The 19870-nt window shown below is 61.4% G+C and overlaps 1 protein-coding gene across 2 annotated transcripts; it reads right to left on the minus strand.

The window, feature by feature from the left end:
• Window positions 1-760: 760 nt before the first annotated feature.
• On the minus strand, window positions 761-14462 carry FADS3 (fatty acid desaturase 3). 2 transcript variants are annotated; one of them, XM_030331681.1, is made up of 12 exons: window positions 14227-14462; window positions 6287-6397; window positions 5525-5722; window positions 5058-5159; window positions 4817-4939; window positions 4460-4520; window positions 3838-3914; window positions 3294-3391; window positions 2797-2893; window positions 2621-2700; window positions 2281-2406; window positions 761-1110 (listed from the first exon to the last, which is right to left on the minus strand). In XM_030331681.1, exons 1-12 carry the CDS (start codon window positions 14431-14433, stop codon window positions 1059-1061), a joined length of 1332 nt encoding a protein of 443 aa, XP_030187541.1. In that variant the 5' UTR covers window positions 14434-14462; the 3' UTR covers window positions 761-1058. The 2 variants fall into 2 exon arrangements, with proteins under 2 accessions (XP_030187541.1, XP_030187540.1); XM_030331680.2 differs by lacking the exon at window positions 14227-14462 and adding an exon at window positions 13273-13551.
• Window positions 14463-19870: the final 5408 nt, after the last annotated feature.

The following is a 19870-nucleotide window of genomic DNA, read 5'->3' on the forward strand; positions in this document are numbered from 1 at the left end:
GAGAACTGCATGGGGTGTGGATCAGGGTGGGGCCGGGCGGTCCTGGGAAAGGACTGGATGAGACCCCCAGCACGTGTGCCCCTTCCACCTCCCGGAAGAGAACCCAGTCCAGGGCCATGGGGGCCTTGACAAAGCGAGGGGCAATCCTGTGGCTGGTGGGGAGAACTCCCCGTTCCCACTCCAGAAAAGGCCTCAGAGAAAACCTAGCTCAGCACTTTGTTTTCTTTAAGCTGCTTCCAGCAGGCGAGCACCGGGTCCCAGGAAGGCATGGGAGAAACCCAGGGTCCCCTCCTGTGGGCCACTGAACACAGTCAAGCTGCACCCCCGCCAGCATGATGCTGGGTGCAAATGCTAAGATGGGCAGGTGGCCCTAGGAAGCTTCTCCCCACAGAAGCTTCGGGAGGCCAGTGCAGGGCAGGGGGACATCCTGGCTTCCCCTTCCTGTGCTGGGTGGGAGGGGGGCGCCTGCAGACGTGGCCCGAGCCCTGGTCTGCCGGACCGGCTCCTGTCCCACCTTGCAGAGGAGCAAAGCGAGTGAACCCAACGTGACGGCCGCAGGTTGCTGGTGAGTGGGTGAAAGGACAGGAAGGGAGGGACCCTCACAGAGACCCGAGCCTGGGCCAGCTGCCAGCTTCCCGACCCAGGGCCACCAGTCTCTCCCCCTGACCCCCTGCCCCCCCAGCACCCTGATGGCCCAAGTGGCCTAAACTCCTCTCAGGAAGTCCAGCTCCAAGATTCTTGCAGATTCAATACTCCACCGTTTTTCTGTGTTTGTTTTTATATAAAAATAACCATTTTTCCTAAATTTTTGCTCTAGGAAAACATGCCATGCTGTGTGGCTTTATGTACTATCCCCCTAGCCCTGGTCCTGTTTGGCCAAGAGCCATGGCCTTAGGGCTGCCAAGCAGACAGGTGAGGGGGGTGGTGAGGTGAGGACAGCAGATCCAGAAGGGTGGGCAGGGCCCCCTAGGCCAGGTGGGGGGTGGGGTGGGGGTGGGGCGGAGTAGTCAAGCCTGCCTGGGCCGGCTTGGTGGTCGCTGGGGCCCTGGGTGCCGCCTTCACTGGTGGAGGTAGGCTTCCAGCCAGATGTCGCCAGACTTCTTCAGGGACCTAGGAGGCAGAGGTGGGGTGGGTGTCTTCTCTCACCCCTCCCCCAAGACAGTCCTCCGCGCGTCCCATTCCCCTGGGCCAGGCAGCTGGGGTGGGGGAGCAGAAGGGGAGACTTGGGGAGGGGGCTACACTCTCATCAACTGGAGTAGAATCTAGACCTCGGGTCAGGGGAGACCAAGGCCGGGCAGCAGCCAGCACGGGCCTGTCCCTCTCTCTTTGGTCTCCTTCTGCGAGGCCCTGCGACCCTGGAGCCCGTGTGTAAGGCACGGAGGCTGCCCACCAGGAGCCCGATGACAGGCAGAGGAGCCAGAAATATCAACCACTCGCCAGGAACCCCTGAGCCAGCTCTTCTAATGGGACCCTGCCCAGTGGCAGGGGCTCGGACGACGGGGCTTGGAAGGGTCATGAAGGGGAAGCAGCAAGAGTTCAAACACCAGCATAGAAGGAAGGGCCTGCAAGCAAAGGGAACAGCATGTGCAGAGCGCAGAGGTGGAAGAGCTCTGGTGGGGGGAATCTGACCTCTGCTCCCCACTGCCAAGGCCACCTCCATTGTCCCTCACCCAGACGGCTACAGGGACCCCTGCATTGCTTCTTGCTTCAAATCGAGCCCCATCGGTGCACTCCCGGTCAGGGCATCCAGGTCCCGCGTGTCCCTCCTCCACTCACACCAGCACACACCTGCCTCACGGCCTTTGCACTGCTGTTCCCGTGCCCCAGATGCTCTTCCCCCCGATGTCACCACTGCCAACCCTCTGCCCCCCTCCCTGTCTCTGCCTACATGTGACCTTCTCGACTCCACCTACCCTGCCACCCTACTAAAACTCACAAGTCCCCTCTCCTGCTCCTACTCTTAGGTTTTCTGGTTCCATTTCGCCAAAGCATACCTTCTCTTCCCACAGTTTCTGTAATTTACTTAGTTTAACTGGTTTCCAGATCTGCTAGGCAGGGATCTCGGCCTGTTTTGCTCACTGGTGTTATCTATAGCCCTCAGGACAGGGTCTGGGCCCATGGCAGAGGCTGCCCTAAACCCCGGCAGTGTGAAAGAGCCCTGGGAAGGGAGGGCAGGCACAGGCTGAGGACCGAAAGGTGGATCAGACAGGCCTTGAATGCCAGCTCTTGGGCTCAGAGAGCCAGGTGCCCAGGAAGGGGCGCCGAGCGGGGGATCCTTACCCAACGATGTCCACCAGGGCGGTGAGAAAGGGCTTCACCTCGTAGTTGAGGCCGTGCTTGGCACACAGCGCCTTGACCAGCGGGGCCACCCTACGGTAGTTGTGCCTTGGCATCGTGGGGAAGAGGCTGGTGGGGAGAGCGTGTGCTGGCACCTGAGGTGACGGGTGACGGAGGGGGCCCCCACCCCACCCATCGCCACCCAGGCCCCACCCCCGTTCACCACCTCTCCCCAGCCTCCAGGGAGTCCAGGGCTTATGTCCTGGCCTCCCTGGGGAAAGACTAGACACAGGGGCCCCTCATCAGCTCCTGGGCTCAGGACTCACTCCCACCCCACACTCACTGGTGCTCGATCTGGAAGTTGAGGTGCCCGCTGAACCAGTCGATGAAGAGCGAGGGCTCCACATTGCAGGTGGCTGCCAGCTGGCGGAAGTGGGCGGGGCACAGGTGAGAGAGGCGGGCATGGGGGCCCCCATCCCCCTCACTGGGTCCCTGCCCGGGCCCACCCCTGCTGCCCACCTGAGAGCTGGCCCAGTCCCGGTGCTTCTCATGGCCGATCTCCTTGGGGATGTGGTTCATCTGCGTGATCCACACGAACCAGTGGCTCTCCAGGACCCTGTGAGGGGAGCTCAGGCACTGCCCATGTCCAGCTCACCCCTTGCACCGGACCCGGGCCTTGGCTTCCTCGTCTGCACCATGGGATCACGGGACCCCTTTCCCAGTGGTGTTTAAAGAGGCTGAGCAAAGCCGGGTCCATTGCCAGGCGGAGCTCAGAGCAGCCCTGCTCATGAGGGCGGACATCCATGGGGCTGCTTATAAGCCAGGCCACTTCCTGCAGACCCACTGTCCCTGGGGTCCTGTCACTCGTGTTTCCCAACAACCCAGGGAGGCTGCACTGCTGTCCCCATCCTGCAGATGGGGAAATGGAGGCTCTGACACTGGAGGGCTGTGGTCAGGGTCCCCTGCTGCCTGTGTGTGGCCTCCCCACCTCCCTGCCATCCCAAATCTGGCCATACCTGACAGCGACGAAGAGGAGCAGCGCCCCAGGAACGCCGTAGAAGGGGATGTAGCACAGGAAGAAGCGGGAGTAGAAGCTGGCAGCCCAGAGCAAGTCCTGCAGAGGAGGGTGGAGGAGGGCAGAGGCCCCCGAGGCAGCCGGGAAAGGGAGCTGGGGTCATCCACCCCTTCTGCCTGATGTGCCTCGGAGCCCCGGACAGGTCACTACCCCTCTCTGGGCCTCTGTCTTCTCAGCTACGTAAAGGGACGGGATCCTTGCCCTGCTGGCCTCATGGAGGAGTGTGCAATGGGGTAACCCCTCCCTGGGGACAAGTGCCTGGCAGAGCCGGCCCAGGGGACCCCCACCCCCAGGGAGGGCACCCCGACCGGGAGAGCACCGCGCGCCTCGCGCACACCCGCACAAGTACACACACATCACAGCGGCACGCGTGCGCACACGCGTGTGCACCCGTCTGCATTCGCGGACGGGGCCGCCCCCTTGTGCCCCACGTCCCGCCACCACAACTGCATCCCCTGGGGGGCCTGCGCAGAGCCCCCACTCACCATCCACCGCATGCACACCAGCATGTACGCCAGATTCTCCACTTCAAAGTTCACCAGGGTGAGCAGCGGCGGGCCGACTGCGAGGGGCACAGGAGGGCTCAGGAGCAGGGCAGGGGTGCCAGGCAGGCCAGGCCGAGGGAGTCAGGGAGCGGGGCGGCGCTGACATCCCGGGAATGCCCGTGGGGCCTGGTGCCGGTCCCATCCAGCCGGCTGACGTTGCGTCACCCACGTGGCCTCGGCCACCCATCTTCCCTTGGCCTCCGAGCCTCCCCGGGCTGGCCCTCGCCCCACCGCCTCCGTGTTCCTCCTGAGGAGGCCAGCCTCCCACGTCCCCTTAAATCTTCATCCTGGCCACCCCGCCAACCCCCCGGGGCCCTAGGGCTCCAGGCCACTCTGGCGTGCGTGCAGGAAGGAATCCTGAAAACCCCGGGGCAGGGCCGGGTAGAGTGGGCCCAGGCTGCAGGCTGGGGCCAGCAGGGCTGGGAGAGGTGTGCCGGTGCCATAATGAGGGGGTTTTAACAGGTCCGCCCCTGGTCCGGGAGGGGGTGGAAGCAGGCAGGGGCAGACAGGTCCTGGCCCCCCGGCTGTGCCCCCACCTCCAGGAGGACCGAGGGACACTCACTCAGGAAAAAGTACAGATGCTGATGGTTGTAGGGCAAGTATCTGCGCTTCTTCCTGCCGTACTGCAGAGGAGACAGCCAGGGCTGGGGTCAGGGGGCAAGGGCAACCCTGGGTTCTAGCAGGTGGGCCCTTCACCCCCGGCAGGCTGGGAGGTGGGGAAGGGGTGCCCTTTGGGTAGGGACTCAGCGTGGAGTGACAGTGGGGGGCTCGGTCACAGTGACTCAGTGGCTACCGCAGATGGGAAAATGGAGGCTCTGACGACGGAGGGCTGTGGCCAGGGTCCCCTGCCGCCTGCCTGTGACCTCTCCGCCTCCCTGCCTAAGGCCCAGACGAGTGAGTCCACATCCTTCCCACACACCTCGACCGACGACTCCCCCAGGAGGAAGACGGGCGCTACGGTCACATCCGGGTCTTTGTGGAAGATGTTGGGCTTGGCGTGGTGCTGGAAATGGCGGAAGTTCCACCAGTGGGCAGAGAAGCCCTGCAGGGGACAAGGGGGGCTCTGAGGGCGGGGGCCAGGTGCCTGACCGCGTGGGTGGACCCGGCGGGGCACCCCCAGCTCAGCCCCACGGCTGCCTACCACCCACCCCCACCCTCACCTTCAGCTGTCCCATCACAAACTGCTGGGCCAGGTGGTTCCACTGGGACTTCCGGAAGACGGAGGTATGGCCCAGGTCATGCTGCAGACACCAACACTGAGCCTGGGGAGGGGAGCAGGGTCAGGAGCCGGTGGGAAGGGGCCCCAGGGTGCCCTCCCCGCTCACAGGACGCGGCCGCCGCTCATGCTACATCTTAAGACCCTGTGGGCCAACTCCCTCTTTTAACAGATGAGGGCAACTGAGTCTCGGGAGGTCAACGGGCTTGCCAGTCTGTCATGGAGACTTCTGGTTCCCCGCCCTGAGCTTCCACGGCTCATTTAAAATGCAGCTTGACCTACAGATACAGCCGTCATGGGGCCTCTGGCCGGTCATTCATTCACTCAGCAGGTATGTCCAGAGTGTCCCCACGGGCCGGGCCCCACGTCTACTGGGCAGTTCGGGTGGCGGCAAAAGAATGCTGGAGTCACCTGGGAGGTGGCCAGGACAAGGGCGGCGAGGGTGCTGGGCACCCAGCCCGGGCCGAGGAGGTAGATGGTGAGCCAGGCGAGCACCTCCATGGCCAGGATGTGGCCCAGCAAGAGAGCGAAGAAGGCGGGCTTGGCCTCAAACAACTTCATGTCCTCAGCTGCCTGGCGCAGGGCTCGGAAGTCCTCAACCAGCTGGGCCTGCCACGGCCGAATGGCTGGTCAGCTATGGAAGCGGCCCTCCCCTCCCCCCCTCCCCCGGGGTTGTCCCCGGGAGCCCCCAACAGCGACCCACGCTGCAGCCACTCCCAGTGTCAGGCCCAAGGGGTACAGCCCAAGAGATGGAGGGGCGAGAGCTCCGGCGTGGGATCTGAGCTGGGGAGCCGGCTGGTGGCCGGGGCTCACCCCGCCAGAGGCGTGGGCACACAAGAAGCAGAGAAAGGCAGGGCTGGGAAAACCCTTAGAGCCCAGTGCTTCAAAACCCTCAGTGTCGATGGGGATGCTGGACCCAGAGCAGGAAGGGGCTAGCCTTCAGCAAGAAGGGAAATGGAACATGGCAAATGCCGGCCCAGCCAGACCTGGGCCTTGGGCTCCTGCGGGCCTCCTACAGCTCTACCTTCGGCTGCTGCCCGGGAAGGGAAGGCAAACCCAGCCCAGGACCCGGGTCCCCCGTGGAGTAATGTGGATGGCGTTGCTACCGGCGATGCTCCCCACCCCTCCAGGCCCCCGCACTGGGGGCTTAGCCTCCACCGGGGCCCCGCTCACATTCTGGGGTCCATCCTGGCTGGGCTCCTCCGGGGCCAGCTCTCCAATCAGCAGGGGCTGCAGGAACTTGCGCACGAAATTGAGGTCCTGGTGGAAGGCGTGGAAGGCATCCTGAAGGAGAGCAGACAGTCAGGTGGACGGAGGGGCAGATAGGGACGGAGGGGCAGATAGGGACGGGGTAGAAGGCAGAGCAGACAGATGGAGAAGCAGCTGGTTGTTCAGGGGTCATAAAAAGAGGGCCAAATGGGTCAGCCTTGCCCATTAGCCCTTCCTGGTCCTCCCTAGGCCCTGGGTGCCTGCCTGGTCCTCCCTAGGCCCTGGATGCCCTGCCGGGTCCTCCCCGGGCCCTGGGTGCCCTGCCAGGTCCTGGCCAGGCCCTGGGTGCCCTTCCCGGTCCTGCCTGGGCCCTGGGTGCCCTGCCGGGTCCTCCCCGGGCCCTGAATGCCCTGCCGGGTTCTCCCCGGGCCCTGAATGCCCTGCTGGGTTCTCCCCAGGCCCTGGATGCCCTGCCAGGTCCTCCTCAGGCCCTGGGTGCCCCAGGCCCCAGCTGCTTCCCCCAGCACAGGGCACCCTTCTCCAAAAATCAGTCCAGGGCCACACAGACTGGGTTCTCAGGTTTGCAAGGAAGATACATGGTTCAACTCATTTGATTTTAAAAGCAGACGTGGAAACGATGGGTTTTACAAAAAAAAAAAAAAAAAAAAATCAAATAAATATGGAACATTCCTGTGATTCTCTGGAACAGCTGGGGGTGGGGATGGGGTGCAATGCAACAGGGGTTGGAAAGTCGAGAAAGACAAAGCGCTGGGGTCAGGGACCAGTTAGGAAGTGGCCCAGGCAGCACTGGAGCGTGAGCCAACCGGGCTCCCTCAGTGTCTCTAATCCGGTCCTGGTGTGCCTGGCTCGTTACTGTTCCCAGCTCTTCAGTGGGTCTTTCTCCCTGGACTCTCTCTGAAGGGACTAGTCATCCAGCTGCCTGAACTGTAGAAACACCACGGGGTGGGTGTCCCCTGGACCTTGGGAAGGTGACTGCGTGTGACCAAAGGACAAAGGCTGACAACAGGGGCCTCCCATCGTTCTCTTGCTAGGGAGCCTACCAGAAGCTGGGCCCCTACACTCACTACCGGGACTTCCCCACAGTCCTGGGAGGAGGAAGCACTTTAGGCCCCTCCGGGCCCCCACCCCCCACCCCCCACGCAGAGGCACCACCTGCAGGATCCACCTGAGCGGTCCCCTTTCCTGTTGTCTGCTCTCTTGCTGGCCCAGGGCAGCCCAGAGAGCTGGGGGCTGGGAGGGTGCTGTTTCTGGAACAACCTAGACTCCCTCCCTGAGCTCCTAAGAGGGGAGGGGGCTGTGTACTACTGATCTCCCCGCCTCTCCGGGATGACCTTGATGGAGGGGCAGGACATTTGGGAATGAGAAAGTGTGGGGGAGGCTGGCCTCCACCCCAGGAAGCTGCTGACGGGGTGAGGGGTACCCCAGGCTCCTGGGGAGCTAGGAGGGAAGGCCGCTCTGGGGCTGGCTGGGCTGTCCCCACTCGCTGCGACCTTGAGCGAGTCGACCCTCCAGCTTGGGACTAGACAAAAGAGGGCAAGACTCCGGGGCCTTTCTGGCTCTGGACTTCAGAGCAGTAACTTTTTTTTTTTTTTTTTTTTTTGCCCCTTAATTCACCGCTTTCACCCTTTTTTTTTTTTTTTTTTTCAACGTTTATTTATTTTTGGGACAGAGAGAGACAGAGCATGAACGGGGGAGGGACAGAGAGAGAGGGAGACACAGAATCGGAAACAGGCTCCAGGCTCTGAGCCATCAGCCCAGAGCCCGACGCGGGGCTCGAACTCACGGACCGTGAGATCGTGACCTGGCTGAAGTCGGACGCTTAACCGACTGCGCCACCCAGGCGCCCCAGCGCTTTCACCCTTTTTAAGTGTGCAGTGCACACACGGCACTGAGTGTGCTCACATTGCTGGCCATCCATCACCACCGTCCACTTCTAGCACTTTCTTACCTTCCCCAACTAAAACTCTTGTCTTCATGAAACACCAACCCCCCACCCCCACCCCAGCCCCTGTTAGCCACCACTCACTCTGCTGTCTCTACGAATTGGACCACTGGAGGGACCCCTGATAAGAGGAATCAAACAGATTTGTCATTTTTTATGCCAGACTAACATGTCACTCAGCATAACGTCTTCGAGCCTCACCCCTATTGTAGCAGGTGTCAGAATTTCCTTCCTTTTTAAGGCTGATGAGCAGGTGCTGGGGAGTTTCCGCTGAAACTCCCTCGTGGCACATGGGGCCCACGCGTGCCTACTGTGGCCACGGCCCCAGGATTTCTTCCTTCCTCTTCCAGTCCTTCTCTCCCAGCCCTTCTTCCCTCTGTGTCTTCTGGGACCACCCTAGCGCCCAGCAGATCCCCGGGGGGGTCCAGGGCCAACTTCCTGGATGCTTCTACCTGGGTCCTGATTCACCCAGGCCAGGCCTGGAGAAGCGCTGATGGACAGGGCCACCCGAGGGCTCTCCGGCCAGGTCTATCTCCTGGTGTGGCAAGGGGAGGTGTGAGCCCCGGAAGGGCTGGCGAGAAAACCCCAGAGCTCGCAGACCAGGCTCCGGCTGATGGGAGGAGATGGGCAGGGCTGTGGCGGGTCCTTGGAAAGCAGGTGGGCTCCCGGGGCTGGTGGGCACCGCTGACCCTATCGCGTTCTCGGCACCAACAAGGTGGGTCGCCGGCCTCAGACCCAAACCTGATGCACCAGCAAATCAGCTCTTGCTGGAATACTTGCTGGGACCAACGGACCAGATCCTCTCTGGGCTACTGCTTAAGGACCCGGGGCCTGGGCAGAAGACTCAGAGAGGTTAAGCCACTTACAAAGAGCACACAGCTCCATTTGATGGCGAGTGGATCCGAACCCAGTCTGACTACAGAACTGGGCTTGTGGCCGCTCCTGGGCCAGAGAGGAGGCAGTGGGTCTCCTGTGTGTGTGTGGGGGGGGGGGGGAAGGTTGTAGTGGGGGGCCTCACCATGAAGCTGGTCGTCATCCCACACAGCCAGGGACCTGGCTGTTTAGCAACTGGACTGTGGGGGACAGGAGGGTGGCCCTGGCATTTCTTGGGGCACTGCAGGAGGCCCCACCCCCACCTACCCCTGGTGCACCTGGAAACATCCTCCCTATGATCCTTCCCCACCTAACAAGTGGAAGGTGGCACTCGGGGTCTCTCACGGGGTCTGGGAAGAGAGCTGGGTGAACCCACTGGTGGCGGTGACAGGCTACGGTCACAGGAGCGTCCTCAGAGCCTGGCAGGGCAGGGGCTGGATAGCAAGTGTGAGCGAGTGGACACGAGCCAACCATCCACAGCCAACAAGGCAAGGATATGAACCAGTTTGCTGGAACAGAGGCTCGAAGTGGCAGGGGCATCTGCCCAGGTCAGAGCTTGTCATGACAGAGTCGGGATGCGAACCCAAACAGCTCTGTGATGTCCACGCCCTGCCAGCCCCACCTCGGTCCCTGGAAAACTCACAGTGGCTCCCACCCTGCCCCCATAGCCCGACACAAGCCCCGACACAAGCCAGTTGAGGGGCAGGAGTGGGGGGCTCAGCGCCAGCCTGCTGAGAACGGAACCTGAACAGCTACTTATGAGCCACAGACAAGATCGCACTCTCCTCCACTCAGTATTTTCGCGTTAGTAAATCAGAAACCGCCCGTGCCCATCTCGTGAGGCTGCGGGGAGGACTGAGTCAGTGGAGGTAAAAGTGCACTTAGAAGGGCCCGGCGTCCAGCTCTGGCCGAGGCCCCGCTGGCCTGATGCGCCCTTGTCCCAAGTCCACTCAGACTTAGTGGCCTTGGAGGGTGGGCCTGTAGGCGTGAGGGAGGAGAGTGGAGTCCACCCTGTCGGTTGGGCCCTGGCCAGCCTGAGGCTGGGGAACAGACACACGGGATGGGGAACATTTCTGGTCACTCCCCCAAAGAATCGGGAATGTTCCAGCTCAAGAAGGGAATGGAGCGGGGCTGTGGGCGGGGGTGGGGGGGTGGGGGGGCGCTCAGGAGGTCTGGGTCTGTCCTTGCTGCCTCCTTAAGCCTTTGTGGAGGAGGGAGTGGTGGGTTGTGAGGATGGGGAGTAGGGGGGTAAGCGTCAAGGGACACCCCAGGAATCCCGCCGCCCCTCCCTCTCGCAGGTGGAAGATGCAGGAGACCCTCGTGCCCAGCACTCATGCTCTTTACCATCCCCTCCCCACATCATTCCTCATCAGAGCCAGTGGAGAAGCACTATCAGTGCATCGTTTTGCAGATGAGGACACTGAGGCACAGCTCTGAACGCGACGCGTCCAACTCGCACCCACGCGGGCGGGGGCAGCTCAAGGACAGACCCTCCTGGGAAGCCACCCCTGGTGTGGCTGGTGACAGGCCAGCACACACAGTAGGGCTCCTCCTCCCAGCACCCTTGACTTCCCGAGTCAGCGACCCCAAAGGGGCCATACCCACTGACACTTTCTCCACTACCACTCTCCAGTTCCCTCAAGCCCTGGTTCTCCCTAGCTGTTTTCTGCTTGGGTGCCCTGGGGAGGAAAAGCAGGACTGCCAGGGTGCCCGGCCCACCTCTGTACCGTGTTCCTGCCCAGCACTCCCCCAGGGGGGGAGCTGGGCACTGTGACTACCCTGGGAAGGGGCCTGAGTGGGTGGGGACATTACAGAAACCACCTACGGAGCCCGGAGAGGTCACACTTCATGGGGAGTGGCCATCAGGCAGCAGGGTTTCCAAGGCAGCCAGCGAGGTGGGAGGAAGCCTGAGCGTGGGCTCTGGGGCCAGGTCATCTGGGTTCATGGCCAGCCCCTCTCTGAGGCCCCACCCTCACTCTGAGGCCTGGGATATGCCTCACTTCCCCCCAGCTGCTACCCAGACACAAGTCCCACCCTCTGAGCCCAAGGACCTGATGCCCTGCCCTTTGAGGGCCCCAAGAAGGTCCCTTTGCATCACCCATATTCAGCCTGTCTCCTCATCTGCAAAATGGGCGAACACTCACACCCGCTTTCTTTCAATCGGTTGTTGTCTGAATGCCACACGATAGCCACTCTTGCCTTCTGCCCTGGCCATGCCTGCGTTTCGGAGCCCAGGTGAATGGCCACCTCTTCTGAGTGACCTTACCTGGGAGAATCATCCCATCATCTCTTCCCTTAGCCTCCTGCCTTTCTCCAGGAAGGCTCTGTCTTCCCTAGGGATCCTTTTAAATGTATATCAGATTCCCCTGGCTTCCCTGCTCTGCCCTCCAAAGATCCCCTTAGAATAAACCAAAGTCCCGCTTCCAAGGACACAGAAGCCCAGCCAACTCCTGCCACCTCTGGACCTCGCTGCCTGCCCCCTCCCAGCCACACCATACCCTCACTGTTCCTTGAGTACCGTCCCACTTCTGAGCTTTTGCTCTAACTTCCTCCTTGAGATGTTTTGTTCGCAGCTGGATCTTCAGAGGTTAGAGCAGAGTTTGGTGGCTAGGACCTGCCCGCTGAATATCTGCTACTGGGTTTACTGATCCAATAATTGCAGAATGAACGAACGGAAAAGCCGGTGAAGTCACAGGGTAGCGTGGGGTTAAGAAGATGGGCTATGGATTCAAATCTCAGACCCACCACTTAATTTCAAGTCACTCTGCTTTTCTGAGCCTCAGTTGTCCCATCCGTAAAGTGGGAAAAACCAGTAACAGTACCTGCCTCCTAGGGGGTATCCTGGGGATTAAAAGAGAGCATCCATAAGTCAAGTGCTAAACTTGGAGTCTGGCACAGAGCAAGTACTCAGTACCCAGCCCTGGTATACTTCTGGTCAGCAACAGCCAGGCCTCGCCCCTCCCTGGCTGCCTCCACTAGTCTCAAGCCGCCTATGACTCTTAGAGAAACCTGGCTCGGGGCCCAGAGCACTCTCCCCAGGGTACCCAGTTTTGTATCCCAGGATGGCCACAGGCTGACTTCATGGCACAGGAACTCTGGGAATTTCCTGGCAGGAAGGCTTCTGTTGCCTGGACATGAGAACAGCTGATGGGCGGCTGGGGCTAGTGAGAGATGGCCTCAGGAACACAGCCCCGGCATGACAGCTGCCCCACCCCTACCTGCGCTCCACGGCCTGGAATGGGCGCCTGGGGGCTGGGCCTGACCACACACAGCAGTGGGCCGGTCTATAATCTGTCCATCTGTTTACAGGACATGCTCACACTTATCAGCCAGCAACGTATACCGACCAGGAAGGACTACTCCATGGGCAGGCCTGGGGCCACAAAGTTGAAAAGGCAGGGTCCTGCCCACAGCTGGCTCACTGTCTGGCCCAGCTCTCCCCTCTTTACAGACGAGGAAACTGAGGCTCAGAGGAGTGACGCCTGGTTCAAGGTCACACAGAGTCTCCACTGGCAGAGCCAGGACCGAGCCCCAGGGAGCACACAGACTGCTTCTCTGGAAATGGGCAACAGACCTTACTGGTGATGAATCAGTGAGAAACCTGCCAGATGGAGGTCTCAGGGTCAAGAGATAAGCGTCTGATGGGGTTTCCCTGTGAGAGGCCCCCCAGCACCGGCCTGGGCACCAGGCAGGAAAGAGCATTGAGAAATGCCCTCCGTCAGCCTTTCCTCTCGCCTGCCTCCATTCTGCCCTTCAGCTCCGAGGTTGAAATAGGCCCGAGCACGCAGCCATAGGATCCCTCAGGGGTGGCGAGGGCACAGCCAGCTGAGGGGGAGGGGCAGCGGCACCCCAACCGTCCCATACCCCGGCAGAAATGCATGCGCGTCCAACCGTGCACACGAATGCGTGCAGCGCTCACGCACATACAGGCCTGTGCGTGGCCACCCACTTGTTGGCCCACAGTCGTCTTCAACTCCATGGCCACCACCCGGCCCGTGGACAAGTCTGTCAGTGTCTAGCCTTTCAGGAGGCTTCTGCCTCTAAACCCTTGGCTTCTTAGGGGGGAAGTGGGGAAGAGGGACCTTTCCCTTAGAGTCTCTGGAGACTGTCCAACCTGGCAGTCCTGGTAAACAGGACCTCCCGGGACAGGACACGCTCTTCTGCTGCCGAAAGTTCTGCCACTTAGGGATTCGTCTCCTGGAATCTTGAAGATTCCTGGTACCCGGCCGGTGTGGCCCATCTCGAATGTTCGACGGTCAAGGCAGAGCATCGTGGTCTCTCCAGACGAGGGACTGCTGGACCACGGGAAGGGGCTGGTGAGGAGGCTCCCCGAACAGGCTGCTCTACCACTGGGCTCCGGCCAGATGCTCCCACTGGACCGGGTCACAACCCTCCTTGGCAAGACATGTCTAGACATGGGCTGGGAAAGGGAAGTCGGGGTTCCCAAGGGTCAGTCTATTCCTGGGGTGACTGTGCTTCCCGAGGAGGCCCACCCAGCCTGGCTGGCAAAGTTCTCCCACGTGCAGCTGCCAGCCCAGGAGAGGTGAGTCACTGCCCCTCAAAGCAGTTTACAGCAGCTCTTGGGAAAGCCACAGACCTCTGGGCACTGCCCAAGCTTTACTGCCCAGCCCCCAGCCTCTGGTGGCACAGCCTTGCCAGTCCCCTGGGGACCCCACCCTACCCCTGGCACTCGGCAGAAGCAACCTGGCCTGGGGGACCCAGAACAGACAGAAGCTCACAGCAGCAGGGAGGGCTCACACTTCGGGCCGGCTAGTCGGCCATGGCACACCCACCTCTGAGAGCCCCTCACTCCCCCTACAGACCCGCTCCAGCCCAGCCCCCACCCCGTCCATGGCCGGGTGTGCAGGTCCTCCGCGCAGGGACGTGGCCTCCTCAGCCCACATCAGGCCCTGGCTTGTCCATCCCAATTCTGGGTCAGCGAAGAGTATCAAGGGTCAGCGAAGAGTAGAAAGGATGCCAGATCGTGCAAGCAGAGCGGATCGCAGTGCCCACGACCAGGCCCCAGCGAGCTCCAGGCTCCAACCCGGCCAGCGGTGGGCTTCCTTACCGTGGCGTCCTCAGCGCCGTGGTGGCCAATGAGGCGGCTGCCCCCCGGGTGCCGTTGTGCCCAGCGGCTGATGTCGTAGACGCGACGCTCGATGACCAGCCACTTGTCGCCCGGGAGGTTGTGCGGGCGGATCTGCTCCCAGCGGAAGGTGGGCAGCGGCGCCCCCGGCTGCGCGGGCCCCCGGCCGGGCTCCCCGACGTCGCCCATGGCCCCGTGCAAAAGCCCTCGGCCCCCCCGCCCCCTGCCGGTACCTTTCCGAGGTCCGACAGAGACCCCGAGGGGAGCGAGTCGCGTCCCCGGGGGCGTCCTCCGCTGCCACCCGCTCCTCCGCGGCCCCGCCCTGCCGCTGCGGCCGCCGTACGAGCGTGCGCCTGCCTGGCTCCCGGCGCAGGGAACTTTTCCCTCCCTTATAACCGCGCTGACAGCGCTCGCCTCGCCTCCTCCCCTCGCTCGGCCCCGCCGGCCCGCCCCGCGCCCGCTCCAATCCCCGCGCAGCGCCTCGGCCCCCATTGGCTGCGCGGCTCTCCGGGCCGGCGAGGGCGGTGTCTGGGGGGCCCCGCCCGCCCCGCCCGCGGGGGCCGCGGCCACCACGCCCGGCGCTGCCGGGGGTGTCGTCCGCTCCCGGCCCCGCGGGTGGGGCGGGGGACACGGGAGAGGGACGGGGACTTTACACCCTCGGCCGGCGCCGCGCGTGCCCTCGGGGCCCAGGTCTGCGCCGGCGGGGCTTGGAACGACAGTCTGCGCACACGGGGTTTCGAGCCACGCGTCCTGGAACGTTAAATCCTGAGCGCACAGAGGTGGGGACGCTACCTCGAGGCGACTGTAAACAGCTTTCCACCAATCGGGGCGCCCCAGCGGCGGGGCGACGAGGCCGCCGTCGGGGCTGAGGATCGTGGCCGGGCCAACCCGCCCCACGCGGGGGCCGTCTGCGGGGTCGTTGGAACTGCAGGGTTGGGATCCCGAAGAGTGGCCGGTGGCATGGAAGGGGAGAAGGGGGCACCGGAGTCGGGGGCGGGGCGCTGGCATTCACGGGTGCTCTGCTGGATGGCTTGCCTGTTACAGTCCCCTTCCCCCACTTTTGGCTTAAATAAATTCAAATCCTTTTGAGGGTGTAGGGGGCTCCCCAAATTACTTCGTAGGGTTTTTTTTTTTTTTTTTTTTTTGAGATAAAGACACCTGTTCCTAAAAGCGAAGCGTTCACACTCAACGTGAAATGAAATCAGGCTGAGGTTATGTGGCAGGGTAGCGGGTATCAAACTTGACCGCATCAGAATCATGGGAGAGCTTGTCATGACAGGCCGGCTGGACTCCCCCGCAGAGTGGGATTCGGCAGGGCAGGTTTGAAGGCAGAGAACTGCATTTGGAACGGGTTCCAAGGGTGGTGATGCTGATGTGCTGGCTCAGAGAATGCACTTTGAGAACACTGAGGGTATTTCTCTTGTAACTTTATTTTTTTAATGTTTATTTATGTTTTGAGAGAGAGAGAGACACACACACACAGTGTGAGTGGGAGAGGGGCAGAGAGAGAGGGAGGCACAGAATTCGAAGCAGGCTCCAGGCTCTGAGCTGTCAGCACAGAGCCTGACTCGGGGCTCGAACCCACGAACCGTGAGATCATGCCCCCAGCTGAAGTCGCACGGCTGAGCCTCCTGGGTGCCCCTGATACACTAACTTTTTATCTTGGCTTCACAGTTTGTAGGATATCATGATAGCTGGAATTTGTGGGGCAGGAGGCCAGGCTGCCAAGAAAGGCTGAAGGGGCTTCTGGGTTCTCCTTGGTACCACCAGACCTCTATTCGGTTGCCAGGACAACCGGTCAGGCCTTGCGGTCACTATGGCCCTGGATGGCCTGAGCACCGACTCCTCCTTGAACCGCCTCCCTGAGCATGCGTGCGTGTTGGGGGCCGGGTGGATAGAGGTGTGTGGCTGGCGGCTGAGGTGGGTGGTGACAGCAGAACCCTACCAGGTTTGTACAGAAGCACCAGGATAGCCGAGGCAGGCTCTTAGGGGACCTGAAGCTCCAGCACCCAAATCCAGCCCCTCCCCCAGGGGCATGCCCCCCCCCACCCCATCTTTAGCAGCCTTCCATGTTCCCCTAATGCTGACCCCTTCCCCCACCCCCCTGGTCTCAGCCATGTGCAAGGCAGCTGGGGGACTGGAGTGGGTCAGAACCTCCCCTTGCCCCAGCTGCCCCCAGAGAGGTGAGGACGATGAAGGCCTGCACAGGGTCCCCAGGAGGTAAAGCAAAGACAGGGCTCAGGGCGGTGCCACCCTTCCAACCACTTTCTCCCAGCAAGGAGAGAAAGGTCGTGGAGCTCCCCTGCCCCCTGTGGCTGTGGTCCCCTAAGGCCTGAACTGGGGGTCTCTCCCTCATAACCCAGCCAACAGCTTCCCACGTGTGATTTCCCTGCAGGCCTCGAGGCTTCCATCGGTGGCTTGACCACTCCAGGCTTCCACCCAGGGGACTGTGCAACGCTCCCAAAATCAGGGGGTCTGGGAGAGCTTGAGACTCCATTATCCCAATCCCCACACCCTCCATGTCAGGGCATCTCGAAGCCTCTCAGACCACTTGGAAAGGGAGAGGCTCCACTTGGCGTTCCTGAGCTGCCATTGGGCCACTGCCAGGCCCTGGGTTTAGGCAGGGGGAGGGGAGAACTAGCTGAAAGACAAGGGAGGGTCTGGCCAGCTGCAGCATTTTCGGGGGAGGGTTTTTGTGCTCGTGCTTGAGGTTGGAGGGGAGCCCCTCGAACCACTGGCTGGCCCCTGTCCCAGCCCCTGCGGGGCCTCTCCTGGCCACGAGCTGGCACACGGGCCTCTCGTGGGACACACTCGCGTCTCCGCCCACTGTGGAACCACCAGCCACTGTCCTAGAGCCCAGTGAGACTCGGGCAGGCCAGCGGGCAAATTTACCCCCAAAAGCTCTGGGCCTACCGGCAAGAGGAGTCACCAGGCCCAGGCACGTGCTCGGCGGCAGACACAGGTCAGAGCTTTGCAACTTGGCTTTGAGTTAAAGTTCACCACACCGTGGGCTTGGGGACCAGGCCCAGGACACAACTCTTCGGCGAAGGGTGCAGTCTGAGGGGGCCAGGGCCACAGAATCACGTACGAGCTGTGGCCCCACCAGCCACGAAAGTCTGTCCCTGACGGCGTCGCTATAGCACAGGCTCCTCCGAAGGTCCCTGAGTAAGAAGGCGGCGCATAGAAGTGGCCGACGAGCGTATGAAAAGATGCTCAACACCACGGATCATCAGAGCGCTAGGAATCACAACCACAGTGAGCTATCACCTCACAGCCATGAGAGTGGCCATTATCCAAAAACACCGACGTAGCAAGCGTTGGCAAGGGTGTGGAGAAATTGGGAACCCCCCCCCCCCACCGCCGCGCTGCCGGCAAGATGGTAAAAAGGCAAAGCTACTGCGGAAGACGGTGTAGAAGACACAAGTCAACAAATTGAAGACAGGACTACCACATATCGCCCAGCAGTCCTGCCTCTCTGTATAAATCGCCAAAGGAATCGAAAGCAAGGTCTCAAAGAGATAAGTGCGCTCTCCTATTCATCGCAGCATTATTCACGGTAGCTAACGGGTGGAAACAACCCAGATGCCCCTCAAGGGATGGATGGGTAAAGAGAATAGTAAATCGTATGTGTTTTTTGCCACCATAAAAGACACAAGAAAGGGGTGGGGGAGCTGCGAAGGTCATTTAGTCCCATCCTCCCAACTCACAGATGAGAAGACTGAGGCCCAGAGAGGAGCCCATCGCCCAGGTACGCGATCCTGGCAGCATTACATAGGGCAGGCTTGGCAGATTGCAGACTGTGACACAGCAGAGCAGTGCGTAAGGCCAGCGTGTGGCTGGGCTCAGGCTCAATGGCTATGGTTGGAGCTAGCTTTTAAGAGGTGGCCACATGTACCAGGAGCACTTAGAGAGGCCCGAGTGAGTTATCTAGAAAATTCACTTAAGAGGCACAACTCCCGTACGGCCGATGTCGGTTAATCCTCTCCCGGCTCCAAGAGCCAAAGCCCTGAGCCCCCTCCGGAGAGCCCCTGCGCACCCCCAGAAGCCTGAAGAGCTGGGGTGGGGGCGGCTGTAAGCAGGGGAAAACGTGGGAAGCCAACTTAGATGGAAATGCGCTTCTGTCACCGCCTGACACTCGGTTTCTCCGTCTCTGGAGAATAGGACTAATCCAGCGCCAGGCACAAGGCAGGTGTCTAGGAAAATGATCCTGGCTCTGGGGCACCCGGGTGGCGCAGTGGGTTGAGCGTCCGACTTCAGCTCGGGTCATGATCTCGCGGTTCGTGAGTTTCAGCCCCATAAACGCTGTCTGCCAGTCAGCGTAGGGCGCGCTTCGGATGCTCCGTCCTCCTCTCTCGGTCCCTCCCCCACTGGCGCGCTCCCAAAAATAAATATTAAAAGAAAAGAAAAAAAAAAAAGGATGCCGGCTCTGGAGCTGGTCTCATCCATTCCTATCTAGGGCCACCGTTTCCTGGGTGAACTCTCAGTGCCTCAGAGGCTTTATCTGCAAAATGGGGAAACGGTACCTCCCAGGACAGCCCTGAGGGTTAAATGTGTTAGTATCAGCTACTGTTGGGAGATACTGAGGCCAGACTGTGTGTCCCTTGGTCCCTCACACATCTCGTTGCCCACCACAACCCTCTAGGCCTGACAGGAAATCCTATCACAGGGCCAGGCAGAGCAAGTCTGGGGTGTGGGACCCACTGCCAGGGCTCTGAAATGTTGTCTGGTGTCTCCTTGGCCCTGGGTGTGGCTTGTCTGGGGCCATGGAAGCTGGGGGCACGGATGGGAGGAAATCTGCGAGGCTGGAGGTCAAGAGGGACCAGGCTGGTGGCTGGACAGGGTGACAGGGTTGGGTGGCCTTGACAGAGTCCCGATCTACTAGCTGAGAGGCCCTGAGGCCTCAGGCTAATCGGGGCCCCTTCAAGGTATCACCAGCCCCAGCACACACGGATTTCCGAGGCTGCTATGCCCCTCCCCCTCCCCCACTGGCCTGGACCCACACCGCTACAGGTGGGGAGGGGATGTGGAATCACAAGACACCTCTCCAGGCCCACCCTGTGACTACTTTTCCTTGCGAAGAAACCATCTAAGAGCGGGAGTGGCTGGCAAGGCCACAGCCGTCACATCCCTGCCTGCCTGCGCTGCCTGCAGACATCACCAATCGATCTCCGCACCACTGTCCTGCACTCACACCCAGCAGCCCTGAGGTTTTGACTGTGAACTCCAACCTTCCATTAGAAAGAGGCAGGGAGGGGGAGCCTGGGTGGCTCAGTGGGTTGAGCATCAGACTTTGGCTCAGGTCATGAGCTCACGGCTCGTGGGTCCGAACCCTGCATCGGGTTCTGTGCTGACAGCTCAGAGCCTGGAGCCTGGAGCCTGCTTCGGACTCTGTCTCCCTCTCTCTCTGCTCCTCCCCCGCTCATGGTCTATCTCTCTCCGTCTCTCAAAACTAAATAAACATTTAAAAAAATAATAAAATAGGCAGGGATACCAGAGGGGGATCTGCCCAAGGTGCCCCTGAGACGGCTCCACTCTCCACACAGGAGGCCACCCCGCAGGGGAGAGGAGGTGGGGAACGGCCCTGCTAACCCACAGCCCCACGGACTGGACCCGCTGGAGAAGACTC

The sequence above is a fragment of the Lynx canadensis genome, chromosome D1, assembly GCF_007474595.2.
Source record: "Lynx canadensis isolate LIC74 chromosome D1, mLynCan4.pri.v2, whole genome shotgun sequence".
Classification (NCBI taxonomy): Eukaryota; Metazoa; Chordata; class Mammalia; order Carnivora; family Felidae; genus Lynx; species Lynx canadensis.

What these genes read in the sequence shown, in the direction of transcription:
- FADS3 (XM_030331681.1), bottom strand. Translation starts at nt 14,433, where the DNA reads ATGGGCGACGTCGGGGAGCCCGGCCGGGGGCCCGCGCAGCCGGGGGCG. An exon ending in ACGGCGCTGAGGACGCCACG is followed by an intron (nt 6,398 to 14,226) that starts GTAAGGAAGCCC and finishes GCTCTCCTTCAG; the next exon opens with GATGCCTTCCACGCCTTCCA. An exon ending in GCCCTGGTGGACATCGTTGG is followed by an intron (nt 1,111 to 2,280) that starts GTAAGGATCCCC and finishes TCTGCCTCCTAG; the next exon opens with GTCCCTGAAGAAGTCTGGCG.